This window comes from Zingiber officinale, chromosome 3B, assembly GCF_018446385.1.
Source record: "Zingiber officinale cultivar Zhangliang chromosome 3B, Zo_v1.1, whole genome shotgun sequence".
Taxonomy (NCBI): Eukaryota; Viridiplantae; Streptophyta; class Magnoliopsida; order Zingiberales; family Zingiberaceae; genus Zingiber; species Zingiber officinale.
The window spans coordinates 19,036,827-19,064,796 of record NC_055991.1 but is presented as its reverse complement, the minus strand read 5'-3'; the positions used below and the strand labels follow the sequence as shown (position 1 = coordinate 19,064,796).

General features: G+C 35.9%; 4 protein-coding genes across 9 annotated transcripts; 1 reads left to right on the top strand and 3 right to left on the bottom strand.

Moving 5' to 3' along the window:
• Positions 1-741: 741 nt before the first annotated feature.
• LOC122056064 lies at positions 742-16,631 on the bottom strand. 6 transcript variants are annotated; one of them, XM_042617833.1, is made up of 19 exons: positions 16,499-16,631; positions 15,381-15,686; positions 14,856-15,041; positions 14,388-14,471; positions 13,645-13,704; positions 13,470-13,514; positions 13,017-13,216; positions 12,048-12,668; positions 10,839-10,965; positions 10,542-10,739; positions 10,324-10,413; positions 9,527-9,589; positions 8,997-9,071; positions 8,845-8,895; positions 4,354-4,431; positions 2,733-2,867; positions 2,217-2,324; positions 1,868-1,933; positions 742-1,031 (listed from the first exon to the last, which is right to left on the bottom strand). In XM_042617833.1, exons 2-19 carry the CDS (start codon positions 15,678-15,680, stop codon positions 963-965), a joined length of 2,556 nt encoding a protein of 851 aa, XP_042473767.1. In that variant the 5' UTR covers positions 15,681-15,686; positions 16,499-16,631; the 3' UTR covers positions 742-962. The 6 variants fall into 6 exon arrangements, with proteins under 6 accessions (XP_042473767.1, XP_042473770.1, XP_042473766.1 ...); XM_042617834.1 differs by lacking the exons at positions 742-1,031; positions 1,868-1,933 and adding an exon at positions 1,985-2,107; XM_042617832.1 differs by lacking the exons at positions 742-1,031; positions 1,868-1,933 and having other exon boundaries at positions 1,942-2,324.
• Positions 16,632-17,280: 649 nt separating this feature from the next.
• LOC122056066 lies at positions 17,281-20,741 on the bottom strand. Its single transcript, XM_042617840.1, has 4 exons — positions 20,384-20,741; positions 19,251-19,403; positions 18,001-18,176; positions 17,281-17,907 (listed from the first exon to the last, which is right to left on the bottom strand). The coding sequence occupies exons 1-4, from the start codon at positions 20,543-20,545 to the stop codon at positions 17,811-17,813; spliced, it is 588 nt and encodes a 195-aa protein (XP_042473774.1). The 5' UTR covers positions 20,546-20,741; the 3' UTR covers positions 17,281-17,810.
• A 359-nt stretch (positions 20,742-21,100) lies between these two features.
• On the top strand, positions 21,101-21,669 carry LOC122056067. The gene has a single exon (XM_042617841.1). It carries the CDS (start codon positions 21,169-21,171, stop codon positions 21,517-21,519), a length of 351 nt encoding a protein of 116 aa, XP_042473775.1. The 5' UTR covers positions 21,101-21,168; the 3' UTR covers positions 21,520-21,669.
• Positions 21,670-21,826: 157 nt separating this feature from the next.
• LOC122056065 (probable GTP diphosphokinase RSH3, chloroplastic) lies at positions 21,827-27,133 on the bottom strand. The gene is made up of 6 exons (XM_042617839.1): positions 26,246-27,133; positions 25,976-26,161; positions 22,999-23,459; positions 22,753-22,911; positions 22,325-22,676; positions 21,827-22,250 (listed from the first exon to the last, which is right to left on the bottom strand). The coding sequence occupies exons 1-6, from the start codon at positions 26,879-26,881 to the stop codon at positions 21,972-21,974; spliced, it is 2,073 nt and encodes a 690-aa protein (XP_042473773.1). The 5' UTR covers positions 26,882-27,133; the 3' UTR covers positions 21,827-21,971.
• Positions 27,134-27,970: the final 837 nt, after the last annotated feature.

Here is a 27,970-nt window from a genome sequence, read left to right as displayed (position 1 = left end):
TCTGCCCTCACAAAACCATTTTTTGAGAGACAATGGGGCCCAAAACAAGAAAGAAATTGAGGTATAACTGCTTTTTTTTTATTAAATTAAACATGCTGAAGAATGTTTATACATAGAAAACAGAAAAGCAGAGGACATTTTATGTATGCTTGAATGACTGCATCTGCTTATATAGTTTTTTTTAAAAAAAAAAAAAATTGATGATTGCATCTAATCTAACTAGACTGTTGTATAATTAACACCATTCTTTGATAGTTAAAAACATCACGCCAGCATTTACAACAAATAATGTGTTTGTGAAGGTTCGACATGATCTTTTGTACATGGAAACTTGAAACTCATTCTGGTCTCGCAAAGCAAGCATTTCATGAATATTTCTTAGTTGAATTTTGAATTGAAAACTGACCAATTGTTTTGCCTAGTTTGGCATTCAAAATTGTGCTATAGATGTTTTCTCGCTTTTGTGGTGTGCTTGGTTTGTATGAATATCTATTTTATTGTTTAAATTTTTAGTGTTTTTATGTTTGATTACGGAAATGAAATTAAGATATCAATTCCTATGCAGTTATGATTCATTATGAATAATTGTTCCTTATCATTCCATTATATTACATATTATGAACTAGCAAAATGAAATGAATAGACTATTCGAGCTGTGAATTGTGGTTACTTGTTCACAATATCTTTCTCTCTTATAAAATAGAGTAAAACTCCAATTTGTAAAGAATGAAACAGGCAACCAGTGCAAACAAATACATCGATTCCATAAATGTAGATAAATTCTACTTAATTATTGGACATTGATAACATTATACGATTATAACAGATGGGAGCATGATGTTTTAGATGAGGATTACCCCGTTGATATTACAAGAAAAGACATGGAAAAAATTACATGAATTCCGCGACTATATTTGCTTCCTTTTTCTTTCGGTCTCAACCGCCAAATCTCCAGCGTTATCTTAATCCTTTTGGTAGAATGCGAGAACAAGGTCTGTATGTACTGAGAAAAGCTGTGTATCCACAAAAAGCTGTTCCAACAGGTGAAAAAATAATAAGAACAAATATATAATCATCAATAGATTATTTAAACATTTGAACAATTTGACTTGTCAGGACGGAGGTGATTGATCTTGAACGTGAGGTAATGAATTCTTAATGTTTAATGTTTTGTGGATGCAAGGAAGAATTGCACGAGTTCTGAGGAAGAACAAATATGTGACTGATCATAGAACAACTTGTCAATTCAACATGTGACAAAAAAAATATGAACAGATATATAATCATCAATAGATTACACAAAATGTATAATCCGAACTTTTAACATTTGAACAATTGGTTTTCCAAGACAGTATGCGACTGATCTTGAAACTCAATGAAGGATTGTATAAGTTCCAATTCTAATACTTGTCAATCCAATATGTGAAAAAAAAATCAAGAACAAATATATAGTCATCAAGAGATTATATTAAAAAAATATAAAAAGAATTACCATTGAAACAATTTTACTTTCCAAGACTGATTAATCTTGATGTGGTCATGAATTCTTAATGTATGTCGGAGCAATCAAGCACTGAACAAGTTCCCGTGCCAAGGTCAAATTTTACTGTTTTTGACAAATCAACTACTTAAATCCACCCAAATTAATGTGCTCTAATTACTGGACCAAAGACAACTGACCACATTTTACTTGTGGTTACTGGTTACAGACCCGTGGTCATAAAGAAAGGACCAACCTAAAAAAATAATAATAAAACCGATTTCACTCACAACTCGGATACATAAAAACGAGTTCAGCGAGCAAATTAGTTGATTCAATAGACAACAGCAAATGGCTAGAAGACGATGAGAATGCAATGAATTGTACCTTCATAAAGGGTCTGTCACGATATGGAAAGGAATCAATATAACTATCTTTCAACAGCACTGAAACCTGTAGATAAGCACAAAGCAGAAAGTTAACAAGCCATGTTAGGTAATCTAACTAATAAGATTGATTTATCTTGGTAGTATTATAGTATTATGTATATGATTTTCTTTGTCACAGCATTTGTTTCCACTTCGAATGGAGGTTCACATGAATCTTTAGGAGACCTGGTCAGGGCTTCTGATTTTAAGACAATTACAGAGATCATGGTCATACTAAAAAACATAGTTGGAATACAATGAAATAACAACATTGGAGATGAGCACATTGTCAAATTCAGAGAGCAAACCTTGTCATTGTTTGATTGAACATTTGTTATTGTGTGGGATCGTAGGTTCGAGCAAAATGAATCAAGATATGACCTAATAACTGCCAAGAAACCTTTAGCAGCTTCAATCTGTGAAGATGAGCAAGAAAGTTTAATAAACCTAATAATTTCATAAAAATTATAGTGTAAATTAAGATAATTTATTTATATATATCTAGATATATATGTCAGATAAGAAATTTATGTACAAATCAAGATTCAACTAAGTTGCATATGATTACCAGATAGTTCTTATGCAATTCAATAGTGTGCACAGCATGTGTTTTAGTATATCAAGGAAAATCTACACAACTTTTAAGTAATAAGAACAAGAAAAATCTACTATGAAGTATGTGAGTTTATCATTTATTGCAATATTCCATTTCCAGTAGACGGGCAACTTATGGAAATAGATCTACATCACGTAAATTTACCCATAGTGAAATTTTCTTCACTGTCATTCAATAGTAACAACAGCCATGCTCGAGAAGTAGTTACCTGGACATCTGTGCACTCATACACAGGTCTTCTACGGGCCAAGTAACTTTCACCAACAAGCTTTGCATGGTAAGGACTTAGTGATGAGAAAAGTTCTTTCTTCTGTGGCAGTTGGGGCATCCAGGATGACCTAACCTACATGATTAAATATCTAAAGGATCAAGAAGCGCAAAAGGTGTCTAACAAAAAATACCAACAGATGAACTATGACAAACAAGTAAACACTCACAGTGAATGCTGGATTTTATTCAGAAAAAAATACCAATATATACGGTGAAATTAACATACACTACAGCAATGACCTCTAAAAATCCCAGTCAGGGTTACATTTAATTGGCCTGTGAAATTATTATGTGAGGACTGAAGATTTTTAGTGACTGCAAATGCTAGGTCTCACATTACATGTATATTACATATATTTTACACATCAACATCCGCAAGCACATTAGTTCCAACAACTTGGGGTCAGCTACATAGATATTGTTCCTCCATCGAACTCTATGGAAGTCTATAATTACATCTATTTTGAGAGAGAAAACATTGACAATCACTTTATTGAAGTTCGATTCCAGAAGGAGAATCTCAACCAAATATCAAATCCATGTCTACCACAAAATTAGTTTATTGTATCAGCTGACCCTAGTACCACTGATTTATGTTGACATAGTATCCAAAACCGTATAGATTTAGGTGATTGGCTTAGAATTGACAAAACACAATAAAGGCTGTCTTATATAACCTTTTAGCTGATTATAGCATCCAAGAAGAGTAAGCTATAGTGAAAGAAAAAAAAAATGATGGTGGTTAGGCAACAAGAGGATCCATGACAGAGAAAAGATAGCAAAGTGAATTACTGTAAGATCATCCTTGTTTGTTAGGCTAAGAGTATTAAACGCCAGAGGAAAAAAAGGTAATATTTGCAATTTCTCATCTAAGTGATGTTGGGTCTTCATTTTCTTATCTTGATTTCTTCTTACTTCCCTCTTTTAGTTTTCTGTTTAGTCTGCTTGTTATTGTGCTTAAGCACAATCTTAACCAAGACCTGACCAATTTGGAATCGACTAACTCTGCAGTCTTAGAGATGGACTCCACAACCAGCATAGGAAACCAAATAGTGATGAAATATGCTGCTGCATTGGTAACTAAGAAATTGCAGGGATGAAGTTTATCCAATATGATACATTGATGATTTAATACTATAGAAATATTACAGTACCAACATCAGTGTTGCTACCTGGTTCTAATTGGAAGTAAGAAACTCGTTGAAATATAGCTAGGAGCAGCTAAAAGATTATTATGGCTGAATAATTCATAAGTTTTTTCAATAATAAAATTTGCAGCTAAAGATTATTATGGCTGAATGATTCGTAAGTTTTTTCAATAATAAAATTCTATAATCAAATGGACGAATATTAAAAAATGTACAGCTTATTACTACTGTCAATAGAACTCATTCTATTAATCAAGGGAGAAGATCCGCACACTAAATAGAAGGAAAACAAGGGGAAACTGAACTAACTTGACATCTGGAAAGAGATGCATATGATCAACATTATGCATTTTTTTTTAAAAAAAAAAGGGTTATGCATGATTCAACAGACATACTGAGCTTGAAAGTAACCTGGTTCTTGTCCGCGTCAACAAGAATAACACTTGTCAACTTTGATTGTATATCAGTAGTTTTGTTTTTTATGCCTACCTACAAAAGCAGAATTTTTATCAGAATGATTCATAGAATCTAATACATTTATTAGGAATTAAAGAGAAATAATATATGGGTGAAGGATGAAACTCAAATATTTGAACTAAAACAACTAAACTTTTGTTTGTTACAGCATTGAAATAATGTGATCTTCAATGTACCAAAGTATGGAATCTCCTTTAATTTATCAACAATAATCAGTGAGTTGCTAATCTAAGCAATAAATTATCTTGACAGTTCATCTCAAACATAAGGCCAATGTGGATGTTGAGGTAGACAGACTTTAGGTAACTATGGTCATTTTTGCCATACTGAACATACTAGAAACATAATAGGATGTTCAAGGTTGGCTGTTGATGAGACAATAGGAGCTCCTTAAGAGCATCTGCAGTCATAGGAGCTCTCCAAAAGCTCGCTCGATGCCACATCAGCGCCATGTTTTGACGCTCAACTATCAAAAAACTTAAACACATCTACACCAAGCCATTATCAAAAAACCTCTCAACAACCTCTTTATGGGTCTCAAACTTTTTCATTATATATATTTCTTATCTCTCCTTTATATTTTACATTATATATAATTAAATTTTTATAAAATTTAAATCCATAAATTGCTAACATGGAATAACATTAATAATTAAAAAAAATTACCGTACATCAAATAAAAAGACATAAATTATAATAAGATATAAAAATAAACTTAAACACATTTACACCATCTGCGTTTAATTTTTTCAACCATTTTCTCATGTATATGAACTTGCCTTGGTGTCATCTCACTAGTATCCTTCATAAGAATTTCATAATCCTTATGAAAGACCTCGGCTTCCCACAAAGTTATTTTTTGCATTTGATACTTTAATATTGTTCCGTTGTGTCGCCCTACTTTGGATTTTCTCTTCATCTTCGCTGCCTTATGCCCTATCGGACGAATGTAGACTTCAGAGTCATCCACATCAACAATCATACGTGGATTTGATGTTGAAGTGTTCCCCCAAATTCGGATGTCCTTTGTCTTCGTACTAGAGTAATAATCAACTGATTGTGGTGCACATTTCTCATGCTCTCTGAGAACCCTCCACACATGCATATACTTGAAGTCCTTGTTATTTTTGTTGACTTTCCACATTCAGTGTGTTCTCCAACACATTCTCATCAATCCAACCGTTTTAACGATGAGTATAAAAATTATTGTAGATTACATAAAATTCATTTACCATCAACGCAAACTTATAGTAAGATTAATAGCTTCTCGTGATAGTTCGAGTGGGCCGATGCTTGTTGTAGTAATCAGCTATACATTTCCAAAAAAACATGATCGTCTGGTCATTACAAATGATTGCGTCGGTATTGATAGTTGTCCATGACTTCACAAAGACCACGTCTTCATCGGGAGACCAGAATCTTTATTTAGAATCATCTTTTTCTAGTTCAACTTCACACTCTTCTTGTGATGAGTGTGGTGGCCACTGAATTACAGGAACATATGATAGCGTTACAAGTTATTTGTCACTGATAGATGGGTCGATAATAACCCTCTTGATTTATTTGAAAGTATAACTGATGGTTGAGGAGAAAAGGTATCCCAAATTGATTGCCCATGGCTAACTAATCTTGGAGGGGATACATACCAAATGGAGCTGGGGCGACGTTACTCAGATTCGTCAAAAAATTTTGAGAACTTTGAGAATTTGGAAAATTTGGAGAATATTGTGGAATATATGAAATATTTTAAAATTTTGGAGGGTATTGTGTGAGAGAAAAAAAGAGGATATTGAGCATTTGGTGGAATGTGAGTATTTTGAGAAGATGTATTTTTTCCATATTTAAAGAATTCAAATGATTTGTAAAAGAAATATTGAAATTTTTATCCATCATACAAATAGAGAATGAAAGGAAGAGAGAAGAAGTAGAAAGTGAAAAGAATGATAAGATAAATAAAAAAATGAGAGATTGAAGATGTATTTATAATTTTTTTAATAAAAAATTAATTTTTTTTTACTATTAAGCAATGACTAAAAAATAGCCATTGTTCAATGTCATGTTTCTATTTTTTTAAAACAAAAACTTAAAAAAATATTTTAATAAAAAAATTAAAAAAATGAAGGAGAGACTCCCTAAACAGGGAGCTCCCTTTGCCGATGTGGCAATGGAGAGGAAGCTCCCATTTATAGTGGGAGGGAAGGAGGGGCTCCTTGTTTAGGAAGTCACTCCTTCAATTTTTTTTTTATTAAAATGTTTTTTTGTTTTTGTTTAAAAAAAAGAAACATGCCCTTGAACGACAACTAAAAATTAGCCGTTGAACCATTGTTCGACAGTATATAATTAATTTTGTTTTAAAAAAAACCTATAAATACATCTCTAATCTCTCATTTTTTTCATTTATCTTATCATTCACTTTACTTTCTACTCCTTCTGTCTTCCGTTCATTCTCTATTTATATTCAAGATGGATGAAAATTTCAATACTTCTTTTACAAATCTTTTGAATTCATCAAATCGGGAAGAACATACATCTTCTCAAAATACTCACATTCCTTCAAATGTCCAATATCATTTTTTTCACACACAATACCCTCCAAATTTTTAAAATATTTTATGTTTCATAATATCCTCCAAATTTCCCAAATTTCCAAAGTTCTCAAAAAATTTCGACGAACCCGAATAACGACGCTCCAGCTCTATTTGGTATGTATCCACCCCAAGATTAGTCAACCATGGGCAGCCAATTTAGGATGCCTTATCTGCCTTGCGTATTTTCTCCTCCACAACCATTAGTCATGCGTTCGAATGAGTCAAGAAGGACTACTATCGACCCATCTATCAACGACAAAGAACCTGTAACACCATCATCTATTTCAAGCCACCACACTCATCACAAGAAGAGCATAAAGTTGAACCAAAGAAAGATGATTCAAAACGAAGATTTTGGTCTCTCGATGAAGACGTTGTCCTTGCGAAGTCATGGGTAACTATCAGCACCGACACAGTCATTGATAATGAGCAGAAGATCACGCTTTTTGGAAACATATAGCTGATTACTTCAACAAATATCAATCCACTGGAACTATGACGAGATGCAGTTGGAGAACACACTGACTGTATTGGAGTGACAAGAATGTGTTTGCCCCGATGGTAAATGAATTTTCTACAACCAACAATAATTTTTATACTTAGCATCAAAGCGGTTGGAATGATGAGAAAACACAATGAATGTGGAAAGCCAACAACAATAACAAGGACTTCAAGTATATGGATGTGTGGAGGGTTCTTAGAGAGTGAGAAATATGCTCCACAATCTGATCATTACTCTAGCAAAAAGACAAGGACATCCGAATCAATCTAGATACGAGTGTTGATGTGGATGACTCTGAAATCTGCATTTGTCCAATAGGGCAAAAGACAGCGAAAAGGAAGGGCAAGTCTAAAGTCAGAGAGGGTGACACAATAAAACAAAGCATCGACAAAGATTGATAAAATGTTAAAGAATATCAAATGTAAAAAATAATTTTGCAAGAAGCCGAGATTTTTCATAAGGATTATGAAATTCTTATGAAGGATATTAGTGAGATTACACCAGACAACTTCATATACATGAGAAAATGATTGAAAAAATTAAACAAAGATGTGACATGATGTAGGTGTGTTTAAGTTTATTTTTATATATTATTATAATTTATGTCTTTTTATTTGATGTTCTGTAATTTTTTTAATTATTAATATTATTCCATGTTAGCAATTTATAGATTTAAATTTTATAAAAATTTAATTATATATAATGTAAAATATAAAGGAGAGATGAGAAATATATATATAATAAAAAAAGTGTGAGATTCATAAAGGAATTGTTAAGAGGTATTTTTATAGTGGAGAGATGTACGAGATTTTTTACTTTTGACGTAGTATTGATGTGATGATATCCGAGGGAGCTCTTGAAGAGTTCCCACAACTGCGGATGCTCTAATACCTTTCAAGTTTATCCGAGTGGCACGATCATTCACAATTAAGGAATAAAATACCATCCGATGAACCTGCTAAAATCAATAGGCACAAATATAATGATTCACTGTGATGCAGATCTCGTAATCATCATCATTTATCAAACTACGTTAGTTTTAACTGTTTTCTCACCCCAAGTAAATGCATAAATTAAGACCTTTGCAAGTAACAAACTGCCTAATGGAAGACCAGCTAAATCTACTGCCACATGGACCCATTAAGTATTATATCATATCAACTGTATATATTCTTCCACCATGATTTAGTATACAAAGAAATTATATTTAAGTCATTATTGAGATAGACCACATATGCAAAGAGAACCAAATTAAATCATATGAATCTTTTCCTTGAGCATATATATATATGTTCGGTATGTTAAAAAGGAGACAGAATATATACTGAAACTTACAATGTATGGAACAGGCGCGTCAAGAAAGTCCAGTATGTCATTTGGCAAAACCTTAATTTCAGATGCAAATACATTGTTATCAGACAAGAGGTAGTGAAATCCTTCTCTAGACATAATATCATTAAAGAATTGGTAAAGTTTGAGTTGCGTACTGGCATTAGTAGGCTATGCCACTGATAAGGACGTATTAATGGGACAACTGATAATACTGAAGCTGATAAGACTCCCTGCATGTTAAATGTTTACATGATATAAAGACCGGCTTTCAAGTTACAAAAAAAAGAAAGAACTGAACAACAATTGTTTTTTACTAGATGTGCCAATGTGTCTAGATGTCACTAAAAGTATGCTCAGAAATGTATGAACAAAGATTGTAATAAGAATCCAGACGGTCCTCAAGCTAATTTGTTAAAACACGACAAGCATCACTAGCAAAAAGATGAAGATTCTTAAAACCTACATGGCAATAAAATTGATGATAGGACAGCATTCAACTACTGCTAGAACATGATCAGCAAAACATAGAAAATAATTAAGTCAAGTATTTTCCAACACGCTAACAATATATGTTACTACTGTGAAATCAGGAAATCTAAAGATCCGGCAATAGATACAGTCTTGAATAACAACTTGAAGTAGAAATAGTAATTTAGAGAAGTAAAAGTAGAAGAATGAGGGCTACCAAATTCGAGCAAACAACAACTATTTGCTTTTCCAGGAGTGCTCCAGCAAGCATCACCAATATCTGACAATTGCAAAAAAAAACAAAAGTTACAAAATAGCAATTCACTAATAGATAAACAGGATATAAGTGCACAGTTATTCACCATATTCAGTGGTAATGAAACCATATACACCACCTGTATGCACTGACACAATCAACAACCAGTTGAGGACCATATTCACCATTTTTTCTAGTGAAAATAAATGATACTGAGTAATCCACTAATTTCAAAACTATATAGCCCCATATTGCCGTCAGCTCCCAAATTAATGAGATCAAAATGAAAAACCAATGACTCACCAGGACACAAAAGACAATTTTTAAGTTTATCTGCTTCTATAGATCATTCCTCATGAACCTAATCTTTAGCACAATTAAAACTGATAATGCCCAATCAAGTCATCATTTCAAGAGAGACTTGCAACTAATTCTCAATTAATGTGTTAAAATATCTAGAATTTAATAGACTTATACACCTGCTTCAACTAAGTGTTTTCCTGTATCCAGCTGAATAGTTGAAAACCTAGAAGAAGCTAAGTAATCTAGTATATATATCTCAAATTTTTTAAAAAGAATATATTTGCAGATCAGGTGCACCATTCCAGAAACCAATCTCCTATTGCCAAACTTGGCCATATCCCAACCACAATAATAGCAGTATGTTGACAACTATACCAATTCAATAAACTTTTGACAACTATCACTATTCAATAAGCAGTAATAAGCAGGCTATATGACAAATATCTCATACTTACACGGTCAAGTCCTAAACACCCACATAATGTTGCAACTGTCCATACAGATAGAGCAGTCGCCTCCTCTTCTGCTAAAAGAGAATGATGCACCTAGAGTACAAGGGTAGATTAAGAAAATATGAGATCTCCAACATGCTTGAACATATGAGAAAGATTTCATAGAAGATATTGAAGTAATTAGATAGCAAAGTAGAGCTGAATTATCAGCAGAAATGAACCTCAGTCATTTCTAAGCTTGTACATCCAGATCTTATATCAATAGTGGAGCCAGCAATATGAAGAACTGTTTCACCAGGCCTATGAAAATCCAACGGATGTAAGTGCTCTAGAGGCTTAAATGTTAGTGTTGATCCTCTAGCAGGACATTCTAGACCATAATACTGACAAATAATCTGTAAGGATCCATTGCAGTTTGCCTGAGAATACATCCAAGCAATAGATCAACCATTAGTGAATTTATGACGCGCGTATATTTCAGAAATCCTTAACTAAAGCACAAAAGGCAACTTTCCAACCTTGGCCCATTCAAGAATTTTACTGTGGCGATTTAGATCTTCTTGACCAGAAGAAGATGGTTCTTCCAGATCTGAATCATCATTATTTCTCCTCAGATTTATACCTTCGCATGGAGATCCCTGTAAACTGAGTGTACAGAGGAAAGAAGTTCTTAGTCATTACACCAAAACTGAAACTTTTTCAAGTAGCCTTAATTTGTCTAGTCTTCCCGGCAGTAATTTTGTCAAGGATTGGCAAGATTAAACCGAAGCTTTCAAATTACAATGGAAGCCTTCATTTACACAAACTGTTCATGTGACAGGAAAGATCTATTTTGAACGCAATAAGAAATTGTCTATATCCTACCAAAGTCATTGATCTTCATACAGGCCAAGCTAAACTTAATATATATATTCATGCAAACTTACAAAAAAATAAACATAAAAACCATTGTAGGGTTAATTGACCCTAATATATATATTCATCCAACCTTATAAAATCAAAAAGAAAAAAAATTGCAAGAAGCCATAGTAATATTCTTCTGTTGACCCTCAACATAAAATTTAATGACATGAGAACTACAACTCAGGAGTAAGCAACTAAATGAGTGGGCCTGTACCCCAGTGAATTGTATAACTACTCAAACTCAAAGAAGCCTTGGATCCTTTTCTGCATCTGGAAGATTTGCAATAGGTTACACACATAAGAGAAACAAGGGTACCAAACTAATAAACAGTTTAGTTATTTATCTTTATTACATTTTACATCATGGATAACAATGATTCAAACAATTTGAGGTAACCAGTCAAAGATGTGCATAATTAATACTCTAAGAGGAATATATGGAATGTCAAATCTGCAGTAGCAAAATATTCATGTTTTAAAGGATAAATATATAAAACTCCCAAAGACCTTTGGGAAAAGACGAATTAAAACATGGTGTTGGAATTCTAATAAATCCAAGTAATAGTTTGACTATTCCACATCCGCACCAACAAAAAATAACTAATTGTCCCTGCATTTGGGTGGTCTAAGAAAATAAGCACTAATTATTATGAATTAGGAAAAAAAAAAAGAAAATTGACTTAAGATTTATGACAATTTACATGAAGTTTTGTTTGATGACAAGAATATAATGATAGCGTGAAATATGCATTAATCAAATGCATAGCAAATTTGCAACACTTTGCCAATAATTGATTCACATGATCATGAAAAGAAATTCTTACCTGCTGGAGGATTCAGAACTTTCATAAGCAGGACAATGGAAAAGTGGCAAAACAGTATCTATTGCATCCATCTGCTGCTTGTTTGCATCACTTTTATTAATAGAGTCGTCAAGATTGTTTTGTCTAATGTCTCCATTTTCTATTTCAGTAAGGTCCATTGATTCTTGGTAAGCTGCCAAAATTGCAGTTTCTTGGATAGAAATTGTTGGGTCTGAATCATGATCCTTGCTGACAGTTACTTCCTTATGAGAAGCTTCTGAAGTTGCATCAGAATCTCTTGCTTGCCTTAATCCTTCCTCGGCAGCATACTCTTCATCAGGTGAGTTATAAACTTCCTTAGGAGTAACTTTAGAAGCTGAATCAAAATCTCTTGTCTGCCTTTCTCCTTCCTTAGCACCATACTCTTCCTCTAGCATTTTACAAACTTCCATAGAAGTAGCTTCAGGCATTGAATCAAAATCTCTCGTTTGCCTTACACCTTCCTCGTCAGTATACTCTTCCTCTGGTGAGTTATAAGTGATATCAAGCACCCTTCCATCCTCGGACGTTTCTTCTGTAGACAGCAGATTTAGCATTTCAGAGCCTTTTGTAAGCCATTCCAACCTTTCTTCAATAAAGATACTACAACAAAGACAAAAATTGAAAAATGTGATAGGTTAACTTATTTAAGAAGCGTTCAACACTATAGGAGCAAAAAGCACTCTAATTTACTGAAAATGATTTTTGACCGCAAATCTACATTAGGCAAATACTCCCATTAGCGTATAAAAAAATAAGGTACTTGTGGAAGATTTTAAATTCAACTAACATGAGGTTTAATGACCTAAGCTATGACCATCAAGTTAAATTTTCGATTGTGGCCATATTTAATTTGGATAAGCTTAAATGCCTTTATACACTCAAATTAAACATTGGACACGAAAAGGCACAATAAGATTGATGGTGGAGAAAGTTAGATTATTTTGTTACCTTCTCAGTATACCAAAATGCAGATCAAAAAATGGAAGCCTTGATAAGATGCAGTAACAGCGTGATGTAGTCAATATATGACGGCTTAATGGTGATGAACATGGTTTGTCCCCTATAAGCAACGAAACCAAACTTGAAGGGCTTTGTAGAAGTTCTTCAACCAAAACGCAGCATCCATATAATGTTGAATTATCAGCAGCCTGTGATAAACAAAATACTTAAAATGGCAGCAACAAAAAGTTTATGACTCGCTAGTATGGTATTTACCGGTCATGCTTAACCGGCATAACTTAAAAAAGAGGAACTCTAATAGAATTTGGCTGTGAAACAAACAATTGGTCAAATAGGAAGGTCATATATAACTTACTATTCCATAGTTGGATACGCACCAATTGACTGTAAAACTAGCAATGTAGGCAAGCAACAGATAGAATACATGACAAGTTTTATTACCTTTAAACGGAAAACAAATGACTGGTTACTTTGCTTAAGTTGTTCCTGCGAAACATGACAGTCTGTGATGATTAGAATAGTAAGAACCAAGCTTAAGGAGAACATTTAAAGGTGATTGGAAGTTCTGACGTACAGGAAAATTTTTAAAGCAGGTAACCTACTTTAAGAAGCTTACCTGCCCCAGCATTATTTCATTCAGCTCACTCATCGAAGGAGTTCTTTCCACAGCATGCACCTAGAATAGAAGTTAGTATCTTAACTCATTGAGGACCTTGAAAAATGGAGAAGCAGGTTGCAGATAGAACAAAAGGCTTATTTATTTTACTATCATGTCCTTCAATTTGATCAATAAGAACTTGCCTCCTATAGTTGAGTATACATTATGTTTTCATTGTGTGTTTCTACAAAGGAAGAAAACTTGCAAGGAAATATATATTTTGCCAATGGCACTTTCCTTCGGATTTCATTGGCGGGACAATAGAAAGGGAACGAAAAGCCTAAGAAAATTTTTCTCTATATCACTTTCGCCTGATTTGGCAGAAAACTCACTTTTGCATACAATGAAATTCAAATTTGACCTTAAAAAATTAGAATTTTTTCAAATCTATTTTTATTGACGTTTTCTTTAATGTTTTAAACAAATAAAGTTTTGAAAGAGCTAGGAGAGTCCAATGAAAATTATTTTACAAGCCTGTTCACATTTTTTGCATCTACTATCTTTCTTTCCCTAATTGTTTCCTTGTTTTGTAGGAATCAGCACCAAACAGTTAGTTTTATTGATTTAGAAGTTTTTCTTGTACAAGGGCATAGATTATGTTGTAGCATGCATGACAACAATGAAGATGAATCATCAAATAGAAGATAAAAGGTTGAGATATTCAAGTAAAATAACTAAAGACAAGGATAAGAGTGTTAGACCTCGACACCTCCAGGAAAGCAGAATGAAAGAAGATCCTTATACTTTAAAGGCACTTGTTTATCTGGAGGATAGACAAACAGAACCTAGCAGAAACAAATTGTAAAAATTTTAGCTGCGTGAAACTTGATTATTTAGATGATGCTAGGGAAACAAGAGATATTACTATAGAAGCAGCAGGAGCCATAAAGTTACAAAATGCAGTAATTGATTAACTTCAGGATATTACCAGCATATAAAATCACAAAAAATACAGTATCATACCCATAATTAAAAAAGAAAAAATAATTTAGATCATAATTTTATTGCATGCACTGAGCATATCCTGACACCCTACACAGTATGAAATGGCACTTTAATCCATGGATGATACTACTTGGAAAAGAAAATATCAATAGAAATACAATTCTAAATGTGTAGTTAATTAGAATATATAGCATTGATGATACATAATATGGCATGAAAAGAACCTGTGGTGCAATAACTGATTCAGAGTGAACTTGATGGTGGTAGTTTAGTAAGCTTCTTCTCTTTGGATCACTATTATTTCTATCTAAAACAATCTTTCGAAGGGCTTGAACATCAGCATTAGGATGAAGTCCAACAACAACCATGCTCTCAAATAATTTTGATGGCTCCTTCACAGCTCGTTGATCCTGCTTAATAAAACATAAGACATATTATCAAAATAAACAAATGATTGGAATAAACAAAGGCATTTACTGAGATATTATCACTGTGAGAGAAGTCTTAAATTATCATGTCAAATTGCCAATTACACTTTGAACACCATGTCTACCTCCTTGCTTCCACCACCTCCTCTTTCAAGCATGCTTACCCAATATAAAATTGAAAAGAACTGCTTGGTGTTCTCATCAAATCCAAATTATTCAAAGAATTTTAGAAGCATAGCAAACATGTGCTTTAATCCATCAAATTATCATCTTTACCAAAACTTGACATAAAAAAGTAAAAGAGTAACAACAAGCTATTACCGAAGATCGTAACTGAAATCCAGCCCATTGACGTTTCTGACTTGTAAGGACTTCAGGATTGTAAGATCCCTTCTGTTCTGGAGAAGATGAAAAACCCTTCAACAATCTTGAGGCACGGCGTTGCAATTTCTGAAAGTGACTGTCAACATTCATGTCTCCAGATGAGAAAACTGCAGAGGGGCGTGGTGACCCAGCAGTTGCAGCTGAAGCAACAGAAAAGAACGTTCTAGCGACATCTTCAGTTTGCATGAATAGTGAAGCGCCCCATCCTGGGCTACCAGAATCTTCACTCTTATTCATTTAAGCCTATGTATAGAAAATGTATCTTGATAATTTACTAGCACTTTTTTTGAGTGAGAGAGCTTCAAAAATAAATTTAAATAAAACATAGAGCAAAGAAAAAAATAATATTTCTACCCAAGGTAAACTACCAAAAAAATTATCTTCATAAAAAATCATATAGTTACCTAGATGGTCAGGCCTAGCAATTATGCTCACTAGTTGGGTATACATCAAATAAGAGATGCCCTAGAAGAGTAGCAATTATTTTCACTATTTGGGCATACCTTTAAGTAAGAGATGCTCAAGCGACTAAGCTAAGGAAAATTGAGTCTTCACTACTGACCCAACTTAAATACCATGAAATAGTCTCAAGAGATTTGGAGCATGGGTTAAAACATCGGTAAGGATCAATATGGGCATCGATACATACAAGTTTAATCCTCAAGAAACATATTGCAAATCTTAAACAATCTGTCCGTGCAAGGATACAATCCTTTCAGAACCCAATAAAAAAAGCTAAATTTCCATGACAAACTAGTGAACTGGTTTTGCATCTACACGGCGTACACAACTAAGAACGAAAACTAAGGAAATATAACCTTTTTTACTGTAAAAAAGCATCAAACGTAGAAGAAAAAGGTGAGGACTACTAAGATCAGCAAAAAAACCAACCAAACGTTCCAATACGGCTCCCACAGGAAACCCTCCTCGTGATTCAGCAGTAGCTTAGAGTTTAGCTTCGCGGATGCAATTCGTCAAACATGACCGGAACTTAACAGAAAACACACAACGAAACTGACACGGTGGAATCACCGAAGAAGATCAGAATTGATTACCTCGATGGATCAAGAGCAGACAGACTTCGCCGGCCGCCGTGGTCTCTCCCTCTCTCTCTCTCCCTCTATCCTCAATAAATCGCGAGCAATCTAATTGCAGACTATAAAGGGATTAACCAAAGTATCAAAAGGGTTTCAACAAGATACAGCGACCACCGGACGCCTTTACCGGGCCATGAGACCACGCCACGTAGTGGAACACGCGTGGACCAGGAGCGAACGCTATGGCGGGTGCGCACGTGGCGGGCTGCGCATTCGTCTGCAGGTTTTGTTTTTTCGAGTGCGCTGCGGATGGGATCTTTTGCGGCGTGGGCATGATGAACGTTAGTGTGGTATGTAGGCCGAGTCGGGTCACTGTCCGGTGAGGTTACCGGTCGGCCTATCGGGTTTAACGGAAGCTGCGTCGTTTTCGCGAGTCACGAACTGCGCACCGTTTTGCGGGCCAATTAGTGGCATGGAGTGGTGTCACATAATCAAAGCGGATGGCTTTATGGGCCATGATTTATTTTTGTTTTTATTTTTACATAAATTAATGCAAGAAGAACACTGCTGGCTTTATTTAGGGGATAATTATGTTGTGTTGGTGTGCCAAGAAACACTAATTACTTGATTAATTAACAAATCACTAAAATCAATTAGATAGCCCAACTTAGCTTACATAAGTTAAGAGATCAATAGCAATATGAAGGTGTCCAAATCACATTATCCAAACTACAATGGAAGAAATTTTTATATATATTTCTGTTCTTTTCGAAATGATGTCTCTAAACATGATCTGTAGGTTTTGTATGAATATACTATTGATCGAGATTGGCTCTTCTGCCTCACATTGGGTTTGTAGAGAAATGTACACAGGGCAAAAACTTGAGCAATCTCACCCTTTGTTGAGACAGAATGGATCGAATTCCATCCCGATACACAGTGTGATCTCCCCCCTCCTTCGTGTAGACTGTTTGTCACATGAGATCGAATTCACTTGTTGGAATTTGGCTATGGTAGTGCAATTTACCTCAGCTAACAAGAATTCACACAATTCGACATGAACAAGCCTTGACAAACGAAGAATAAGGATATCGAACAAAGAGAATCAGTTCAACACTTACTTTCCAAGCGTTGAGTGCAAGAATCGTGCTAATTATCCACTGTGTGTGTTACTATAATATCGGAAAGATGATATATATATATCTACATTTTATCCATCCATAGCAGCTACTCTAGATGCACTCTGGCATAGCATGTGTTATGTGTATGAATGATATTTATTTTTTTAGCTTTGATACTTCAATTACGTAAAAAAAATTAAATGCAAAAATTAATTTGTGCTGGTGAAAATTGCTTCGAATCTATCTATTGATGCGTGCAAGTGGCCATGCTTCATGTTTAATACAGATTCCGCGGTGCTAAGCTCCCTGTCAAGAATTAACCGACATCGAGTGTAAACAACACAGCTCACAAATTATTGTTGTGAAAGCGTAGAAGCATTGAGGCAGCAAGAATCTTACCCTTCGATCTCAGGGGGTATATAATCTGCCCTCCAACCAATCCTCAGATCAACCCCCCGGCATAGACCAAGAGATGATTTGTTTCTGATATGGGAAACACCATCTCCACCCAAACATGTAGATAGATTCCACTTCCATCCAGTTGCATTCGAATGGAAACTATGACAAATTCCGATCTGTTCGAGTAAGCATAAATTATTCAATTGTATGTGGAGCGAAAGGATTACTCAAAAGTCCTCGTCTATGTCATATCTTAGACCAGCAGAACTGAGTAGTGTCATTGTCTACATAACACATAAAAATTGGTTCAGCATCAAAGGAGCCAATGTCAAGTTACAGTTCAATAAACCTTATAAATAAAAATTGGTTCACTGAGCACTGTCGGAGATATGTTTTTTGGTTTGTTTGTTTGTTTGTTTGTTTTCAAACTCACATGAAAACACTTCTTAGAAACCCTTTCAAGCAAATTCACTCTTGAACTACTTGTCCATATGACAACTTAAAAAATGTGACCTATCTATTTTTAACTAGAGATATTAATAAAATTAGCATTAACCATTTTCATTCTAAAGAATGTGTTAGACCTTCATAAACACCAGGTTTTCACTTTAGTTCTAGTAGTGACACTTCCATAGCCAATACTGTACTGAAAAGGAATGTGGCCAATTGACTTTCAAGTAGACATCAATAGAATTAGCATTAGGCATTTTCATTCTAAAGAATGTGTTATCTTGCAAAAGAATCATTGAATCCCCATAAATGTTGCATTTCCATTTCAGTTCTGGTATTGACACTTCAATTACCAATATTGCAGCTCAAAAGTTGACACAACCTGTTTATACAACACAACTCGACCTGCAATGCATTATATTTTAAGTTTCTGAATAAATAAAAGTTTGCATTAAAATTTATTTGAGTTTGTTAAATGGGTCATGTCATTTGAGTATTTACAACACGTTCAATTATATGAGTCACGTCACATAAGCTGTTTATGGCTCATCTAACCAGTTTATTAAATGAATCAACCCATTCATTGAGCCACATGATTCAAGATGGCACCCTAAAAGATACAATATAGATAATGGGATCCTAAAAGAATTAGCCCATCCAATCAAATGTATTCTAATCAAATGTATGCACATCCAAGATGAACTTCAAAGTTTTTAGTTATGGGCATGTAAAACTGCAGTAATATGCATTCATATGCAGTTTCAAAGGTAGAAAACATTTCAGTCAAAGACAACAGGTACCTGGATGTTCAGATATTTAGTAAGAGGTATCTTCTTTGAGAGCAACTGAATATCCCCATGCAAGGGCTCATATACAAACTTCCACCTCTTATTAGAAGCCATGGGTTTTAGAACAACCACTGCTTGATACTCGTTAGTAGGAACATTGCAAAACTGAATCAAGAAAAGAGGCAGTGATCAGCTACTTGGGGGAAAATACTTTGAAACAACAAGGCGAAACACAAAAGTGCAGCAATCACAAGTAAACAGATTAAATTCTTCTGGAAAGGTTTCATCGATGCGAATTGAACACTGGAGAAGGCTAATAACAACTCAATTAAGGTAATACTTAAAAGGAAAATAGAACATTATAGAATTTGAGTTGTTTAAGAAAAAAAATCATATAATTTAACTAAAACTAGAGAGGAAGAAAGGAAAAGAAAAAACATTTTACAAATTGAATCGCAAAAACGTCTTATTTGGGGGGAGAAAACTAAGCTAATAAATATAATTTTGTGAACAAAATTCAAGATGATGAGTATGGGGTTTACCAAACAATATAAAGGTTTAATATTGCTCCACTGGTGCTTTATTTTGTTATTCTTAGATAGTTGAGAGACAAATGATCTATTTCATTCGAAAAAGCTAAAAAAGCTAGCAATGGTTTCAGAAGTTGTCTAATGGTTAACATTGTATAACCATAAAAGAGATTATAATAACATCACTTTACTTCCATTGGTTCATTTGTGCAAAATTTCTACCATATCATATAGCAAAAAACCTTTGATGCCCCGAATATCTCTTTGAAAATCTTGCTGCAAGAACCTTTAGATATTATTCACAATGTAAACATTAAACCATTCCAATCGCTGCTGTATCCTCAAAATGTGCATATGTTAGTCTGGAACTATTCTATGCATCTTGCAGATCGAACGAATCCAATTGAGACATCCTAATTTGACGAATATTGACTTATCAACAATATCAAATTTTTGGCAATAACAGAGCGGCAAAGAATAACATTCCTTGTAAGAAAAGATCTGCTATTAATTTCTATGTCCAGGATTTGCAATAACGAAACATAGGCTTAAAAGGTTATATCATAATCAAATCATGATAATTGAATAAAAAACTAGATGAAGCAAGCAGGGAACCTTGAAATTAAGCCCAACGCGGAAGCCCTCGGTTTGCTTGCGGAACTTGAGGAACAGATCGGAGGGAACTAAGTTAATGTTGAAGAGCTCGCCTAAGAAATCCGGCTCGTGGATTTCTTGAAGGTCGCCATCCTCGCCGGAATCCGAAGCCGCTGCAGCCATCGGAAATGCGAGGATTGCAGAGATCAAACAGCCCTAAAAGGAAAACGAGAGGGGGAGAACTAGTAACGGAACTGGAAATCAATGCATTGGGAGTGCGATCGAATGAATCCGATGATTCAACGAGGGGTTTCGATCAACGCCACCGACGATATTCGTCGGAATCTGATCGAATTTATTTATTTATATTAAATTCGTTCGCTCTGATTTATATCGGACTAAATAAAGGTTTTTATTCCGGATTTCTTTAATTATTTTAATTTTAAAATTAAATTATTTAAAAAATGCTATTTTTGAGAAGAATGCAATGCAAATTGCAGGTGTTAAGAAAGAGGAGGAAGAAGAGGATGTGGAGTTGGTTCCACCTTGCGTGTCATCGTATTATTGGCTACGACTGTCGCGTAGATACATGTACGTCGACACGTGTTTCAAAAATGCTGCTGACGTATGCATATCTGACGGATAAGGCTACCTCACATTCGAACCAACCAAAAGCTGCCACGTCGGACACAAATTTGCTGACCGTAGCGTATCTATTTCCCACCTCTCGGCTCGACTCCTCTGCCTCATCCGATTTCTTATCCCTTCCACTCCACCGCCTCGCAACACCACCAGCCCACTTTCCCATGGCGACGGCGCTCACCATGCTCATCCCCTCTTCACCTTCCCTCGCCCCGGTCAAGCTTTCCTCCTCCGCCGCCTTCTTCGGCCCCACCAAGGCTGTGGCCGCAGTGCGCCCGCGCAGAGCCGGCGCGGCCGTCGCCGTGGTGCGCGCCTCGTGGAAGGAGAAGGCCCTGGCGGTGGCAGCTGCCGCTCTGGTGGTGGCTCTTCCGGAGGTGGCGGAGGCGGCGCAGCCTGGGTTCTCCCCCTCGCTGAAGAACTTCCTGCTCAGCATCGTCTCCGGCGGCGTCGTCCTCGCGGCAATAGGAGGCGCCGTCATCGCCGTGTCCAACTTTGATCCGGTGAAACGCACTTAATTAATTAGATTGAGATGATGAAGGACTCAACGCCTCCTTACGAATGATCAATCTTTGTGATATGTATGCTGTACTCTGTTCCTTCTCCTCGCTTAATATGTTCTTTCTTGTATGAATTATTATAATAAAAGTTTCATAAATTTTAAAGCAGATATATAATCAAAGATATAGAAATGACTAATGAGGATCGTTAATTCTTTTTGTTCGACTCAGCAAAGATGTGATAGATAATCGGAACAGTTCGATTAGAATCTCTATTTTGACAAGCTCCATAACAGTACAATAAGATCCAAGCAAGAACTTAAAATTCATCTAAGCCAATATAAATCTTGCATTCAATTACTGCACGTAACACATTTTTTTACAAGAAAAAAAAAATCCTTAATTCTTATATCAACAAATTGAAAAGATTGACAATGAAAATCGGAGATTAAATCAATGTTAGATAAAACCTATCCACGTCTACTAGAGTGAGTGGGTTCTTGTTCATACATGCGTTGGATCTCTTCCCTGTACTTTGACAAAGACTTGTTGGGAAGAGTTGGTCTGAGCTCCACCACGTCCCCCATTTTGAGCTTCTGAGTCAGGTAACTCATCGGCTCATGGTTCACTCGTGGCCTCAGATCGAACTTCATAGGGAAGCTGCAAGGGGATCCTCTTGAGCCACCATCTCCAATTCTCACCATCAGGTCGAGCAGAGTGGACTCTGCTGGAAACTCTAGCACAGACATCTGCAATCACATCCATCGTTATGTTATGGTTGGTTGGCTAATTCGAATTGATCGAACAGTTTAGGAAAGCTCACTTTCTCATTCTCCAGCATTATGACATAGATAGGGCCATCATGGGCACACTGACGAGTGTAGGACGAATAGGGGCAGTGTTCGGAGTGAGAGGGGAATGGGCACGGCGGTTTGATCAGGTTTGTTTCTTCGTATGGTCCTTCTACTTTCATCGTTGCGCATTGCCAACTCAAGACCCATCTTGCCCATTCCACCATTTGAAGCACATAAGATGAGTGCCTGTTGTTTCCTTCTTTGTACCTCCAATGTGCCGCAAACCCATATTCAGCCTGCAAATGCATCTCTTTTGTTCGAATCTGAACTTCAAAAGGAAGCATCTCTTCGCTTAGGACAACCGTGTGCAGAGATCGATATCTTCAAGTAATGCTCAAGGTGAATGAAGATTTTAAAAAATATTGCTAATATAGTTTGATGATCACCGGTAACTTACCCATTAAATTTTGGATGAACTATATAATCCTTGAATCTTCCCATGACTTTGGGCCACAATTGATGAACAATCTCAAGCGCTTTGTAACAATCATCCTCATTCTCAACTATTAACCGCAAACCATGTATGTCATGGATTTGATTCATGCTCAGTTTTTTCCTGTTATGAAGCCATTGTTAGATTCATAATAAACTGATAGCTACATCCACTTATAAAGGATGGCAGGTGGATATCTGGGGAACGTACTTGATCATCTTCGAATAAATACTATACAAGCTTTTGTGCCTCCCCAAGAGAGCATGGTAAGCAATGCCTTCATTTCTCAGAGCTTTTCCTAGTTTCAGTACTGCAGAGGCAACGAGTTCTTCATCAAAGGAATTCAGAAGCTTCTCGGACAAGTCTTTGTGCTGCACTGGATGCAAATGTCTAAAGCATAAATTCTCCAATAGCTCTTTCCAAGTTGAGATTCCCAATCTGCTTGCCAGGGGAGCAAAGATTAGAAGAGTCTCCTTGGCAAATCTCTGTTGTTTGCACATTGGCAAAGCTTCAAGCGTCATCATGTTATGAATCCTGTCTGCTAGCTTTATTAACACTGCTCGTGCATCTGCCATTGCAAGAAACATTGTGTGCAAGCGGTCTGCCTCGACATTTCTACTAGCAGTGTTATTATCCCGAGCAAGCTGACTCAAGTGGCTTAGCTTAGAAACCTGCAATAGAAACCATTTATTAGCATACTTCTGCACTACTATGGAAAATGTTTCTAGTCATACAACTGCTATGCACCAAATTAAACAGTTGGAGAAACACAAGAAAGTTTTCATTGCGGTTGTCCAAGTGTATAAAGGATGCAAACTGCATAGTGGAATTCTTGTGAAAATTCATTCCCTTTGTTGTAGAAGCACATGATCTGTATAGAGGAACGTCTAGTAAACTATGAATTACTTTGATTCAATGTGAACAAACTGAACAAAGGGATAATCACATCATGACAACAATCATAGGTTTATCATTTTTTTAGTTCGCACAAGGTATAGAAGCAGACAACCCATCAGCCCAAAATCATATGATCATCATGACAACAATCACATGTTCATCATGACAACAAACACATGTTCATCATGACAACTAGCAGCAAAATTGTTGTGTTAATCTTTCCCACTAAACTCAAATTATGATTATAGGAGAAAATAAAAGTGGAGGACTATATACCCTCATCAAACAAGCTACCTGTTATATTAAAAATAAAAGTGGAGGACTTTTGCAGAAGTGCTATTAAAAAAGGTCAGCCTCGTTTTCCCACAACCCTAATCTTCTTCTCCCAATCCCGTGAACCTGTCATCGTCTCCCTCTCCTCTTCTCTCCACCCTAAACCCTAAATTCCTCCCTCCAAATCTCCCATGCCGCTGATCGCATTGCATGATGCCGCTGCTACACATCGTTGGCTGCCCGACACCATCACCCTTCTTCGCTGCCCTCGTTGGATTACATTGAAATCTCTCCAACAACAACAAAAATTAACAAAAAAAAGAAGCAAGTTGCCATTGCTGCCATCGCCGTACTGCTGCCACTACCCCGTGTGTTGTGGCCTATCATCACCTTTTGTTGGAGTTGGTCAGGAGAGGATCAATCGAGGACTCTAAATGGTTGCCTATGTTGCTATTGCCCACACCATTGTCATCGTCTCAGATTGTATACCCCTCCATGGTATTTGTTCCTTTCCCATTCGTATCACCTATTTAGGTTGTTTTAATCTGGATAGAATCTAGGATGTTCAATCACTGATTTCACCACGTGATCTTGCTTCCAAGAGGCTGAACTGACATTCACCATGTGATCAACTTTGACATGTTAGTTGAAATTGAGAACTATGTGCATCAAATTGGACGAACTGGGAAATATGTGGGAAAACAAACATAGTGACAACATTCATAAACAAGAACCAAACAAAGATGACGCTCCTTAACTTGAAGCACCTACTGGAAGAGGCAAAGCAAAGGATTCCACTGGTATTGGCAGAGCTAAATGAGCCAATGAAAGACGGTGATGCTCTCATTGCTAGTGGAGTCAAGGGTTGTGCATTCTATAGCGGCCTTAGTCATCGAATTTGTGATTGTCCCAAGCTAGAGCACTAGAAATCTATGGCCATCGCTGGTGCAAGAAGAAACTACTTTGGTTCTAGAAGCTATAAGGGCGAGATGTGATATTTTGTTATCCTTAACAAAGTATATTTGACTTTGGTATTACGTTTAGCTCTTATCACTTGCACATTAAACTGATCGTGTTTTGTCTCTTGCAGTAGATGTTTCAAGTCACATTTTTCCCTTAGTCTCTAGAACCGAAGTAGTCTCTTCTTTTACCAGTGATAGTCATAGATTTCTAGTGTTGTAGCTTGGGACAATCACAGATTCGATGACCAATGCCACCCCAGTATGCACAACCCTTGAATCCACTAGCAATCAGAGCATCATCGTCTGCCATTAGGTCATTTAACTCTGTCAATACCGATGGAATTCTTTGCTTTGTCTCTTGCAGTAGGTGCTTCAAGTCAAAGAGTGTGTGTAGCTCTTATTTATGAATGTTGTCAATATGCTTGTTTTCTCATACTTCCTAGTTCGTCCAATTCGATATGCATAGTTCTAAATTTCAGTTGGCATGTCAAAGTTGATCACGTGTCAAATATCTAGAAAGTTCAACCTTTTGGAAGCAACATTAGTGGTCACCAAAACATCTTTCTTGTCAGATTTAAAAGATGATATCACATATTCTCTTTCTTCTTGATCATTACTGTCATGGATATAAACGGCATTGATACCTTTAATAAAAAGATATTCATGGATATCATCTACATCAATTTTATTCTCACAAAAAAAAAACTAGAAGCACTCAAGAAGAGATACAAATTTAGCTTCTTGTTTCATTGTTATTCTACATTTACAATTATAGAGTTCACTAAAGATACAATTACCAAAGAATTCAAAACTGTTATTTTAAATTATAATAAAATAGTACAAGATACAAATCTTTATTTAGCCTTTGATATAGAGGATTTTACGATAAGCAAACCAACAATCAACAACACAAAGCTTTATAATAAACATTGACAATACTATATGATAGAAAGGAAACTAAAACAAATTTATCTCCACAAAAAGTAATCAATTCATAAGCAACAAATATAACAGATGTAATAACTTAAAAGAACATTTTGAGAGAATAAGCATACCCCTTCCACTAAATCAGCTACCTCAGCTCCAAACAACTTTAAAATATGGTCATAGACCATCATAGAATCATCTAGCGTATCATGTAAAAGACCTGCAGTAACTACTGTAGCATTAGCCCCAATCTTCGCCAACAACAAAGCTGTTTCAACACAGTGTTGTAGGTAAGGATCTCCGCTTGCCCTCATCTATGATTAACGACGAGAAATTCACCTTCTTAGCACATTATACATGTTAGGATTATTTATTCTGATAAGAGAAAGATGTTTGACCTGCCCCCTGTGAGCTTTCTCTGCTTCGTGGAAAGCCTTGACAACGATCTCCTCGCGGAAAATCTCGTGCCTTGACTGAGCTTCTGCAAGAAAATCATTGGCAGACGGCGCTGCAGCAGGCATCGTATCCATCGGACTGTCATCGAAACCAAAGGGCAACTCTTCCTCGCAGAAATCGCTGCTATAGAAGCTGGGGGAACCAAAATCCAGGCTAGGATTGGCGGCGTCCCGAACGAAACGCTTAAAGAACCCATCTTTTCCCGTTCTCCAATCTCCCCCGGTCCACTCTCGCGGATTCCCTGCCCGAGGCGGGCTTCTGGAAGATCCACTACCGCTCCCGCTGCACGGGCCATGGAACACCGACATGGGGCTGTGCTCCCGGCACTTGAAGAGAGATGAAGAGTACGAGCTTCCGAGCTCGTCCGATCTGTCGTATCTAAAATCATCGGCGCCAGCGTGGCGCGCGGCGGCCGTGGAGGAGAAGATGCGGGACAGGCCGCCGACTATGGGCTTCGGAGCGGAGGAAGAAGCATGGGCAGCGGCAGCGGCGCGGGAGTTTATGTCGAGGTCCTGGAATCCATAGATAGCTGATCCAGCCGGCGGGATCGGGTAGAGAGCGATCGCCGGCACGGACATGGGGCTTCCGGGTGAAAAAATCGAACTTTTACTCTCCGCGACCTACCTCGGCACTCGGAAATCCTTATCCGAGAGATCGTGATCTGGAGAATGGAAGGGATGGGGGAATCTGGTAGGAATCGGAATTGGAACCCTAGATATAGTCTGTAGATTGAAGGAGGAAGGTGCGAATTCTGGTTCGTTGGAAAGCGACAGATCGATTGGTTTCTTGCCCCGGCGAAGAACAAAAAAGAACGTCGTTGAAATAACAAAATTGACCTAGATTACTAATTTAGGATTACGAATATGATTAGTTTGGTGGTTACTTACAGGCTGTTTAATTGAAAGGAAATGTTCATTTTACCCTTTAGGATATAATTACTTTTTAAAATGCCTCTTGAAATTACAAAATTACAATTAAAAATGTCAAAAATATTAATCACTTTTTTTATTTAATCATAAATTTTATTTTTTATATAATATTTTATATGAATTTAATAACCAAATTGTAACCATTCAAACATAAATATAATGCGGTGAATATGCTCACATTCTATATTTAGTCTTAAAAATATATTCTATAAATTACTATATATTTATATTTTAATAAAAAAATGTGTTTAAAGTCAATTAATTGAACGAGTTGAAATATCTTATTAAATGAATAAATTTTTACTATATAATCTTGAATAAATTTAAGATTTTTTTTTTTTTTGGTGATTTTGAAGGCGAAAATATTTTTTTTCTTGATTAAATTGACAAATTCAATTGAATATAATACAAGTGATGTAGATATAATACTTGAACTAGTCAAACTTAGTCGTGACAGCAATTTTGATGTTTACCAAATCATACTTTAATGCTACTTAATGAAAGAGATAATATTTATTTTTTTTAATTGCATAAATTAATCATCGAGAAGAATGCGACAGGCCAGGATCATGCATTTGAATTTACATTTTAAAAAACAATTAATTTTTTTTTTGATAATAACAAATCAGATTTTTTATTTTCAATGCTTTATTAATAAAATTTAACATTCATCCAAGAACACTGATAAAAGGTGATTCGTTAGTCTTGGTCTCGATGTCTTTGTTAATCTATACCTAT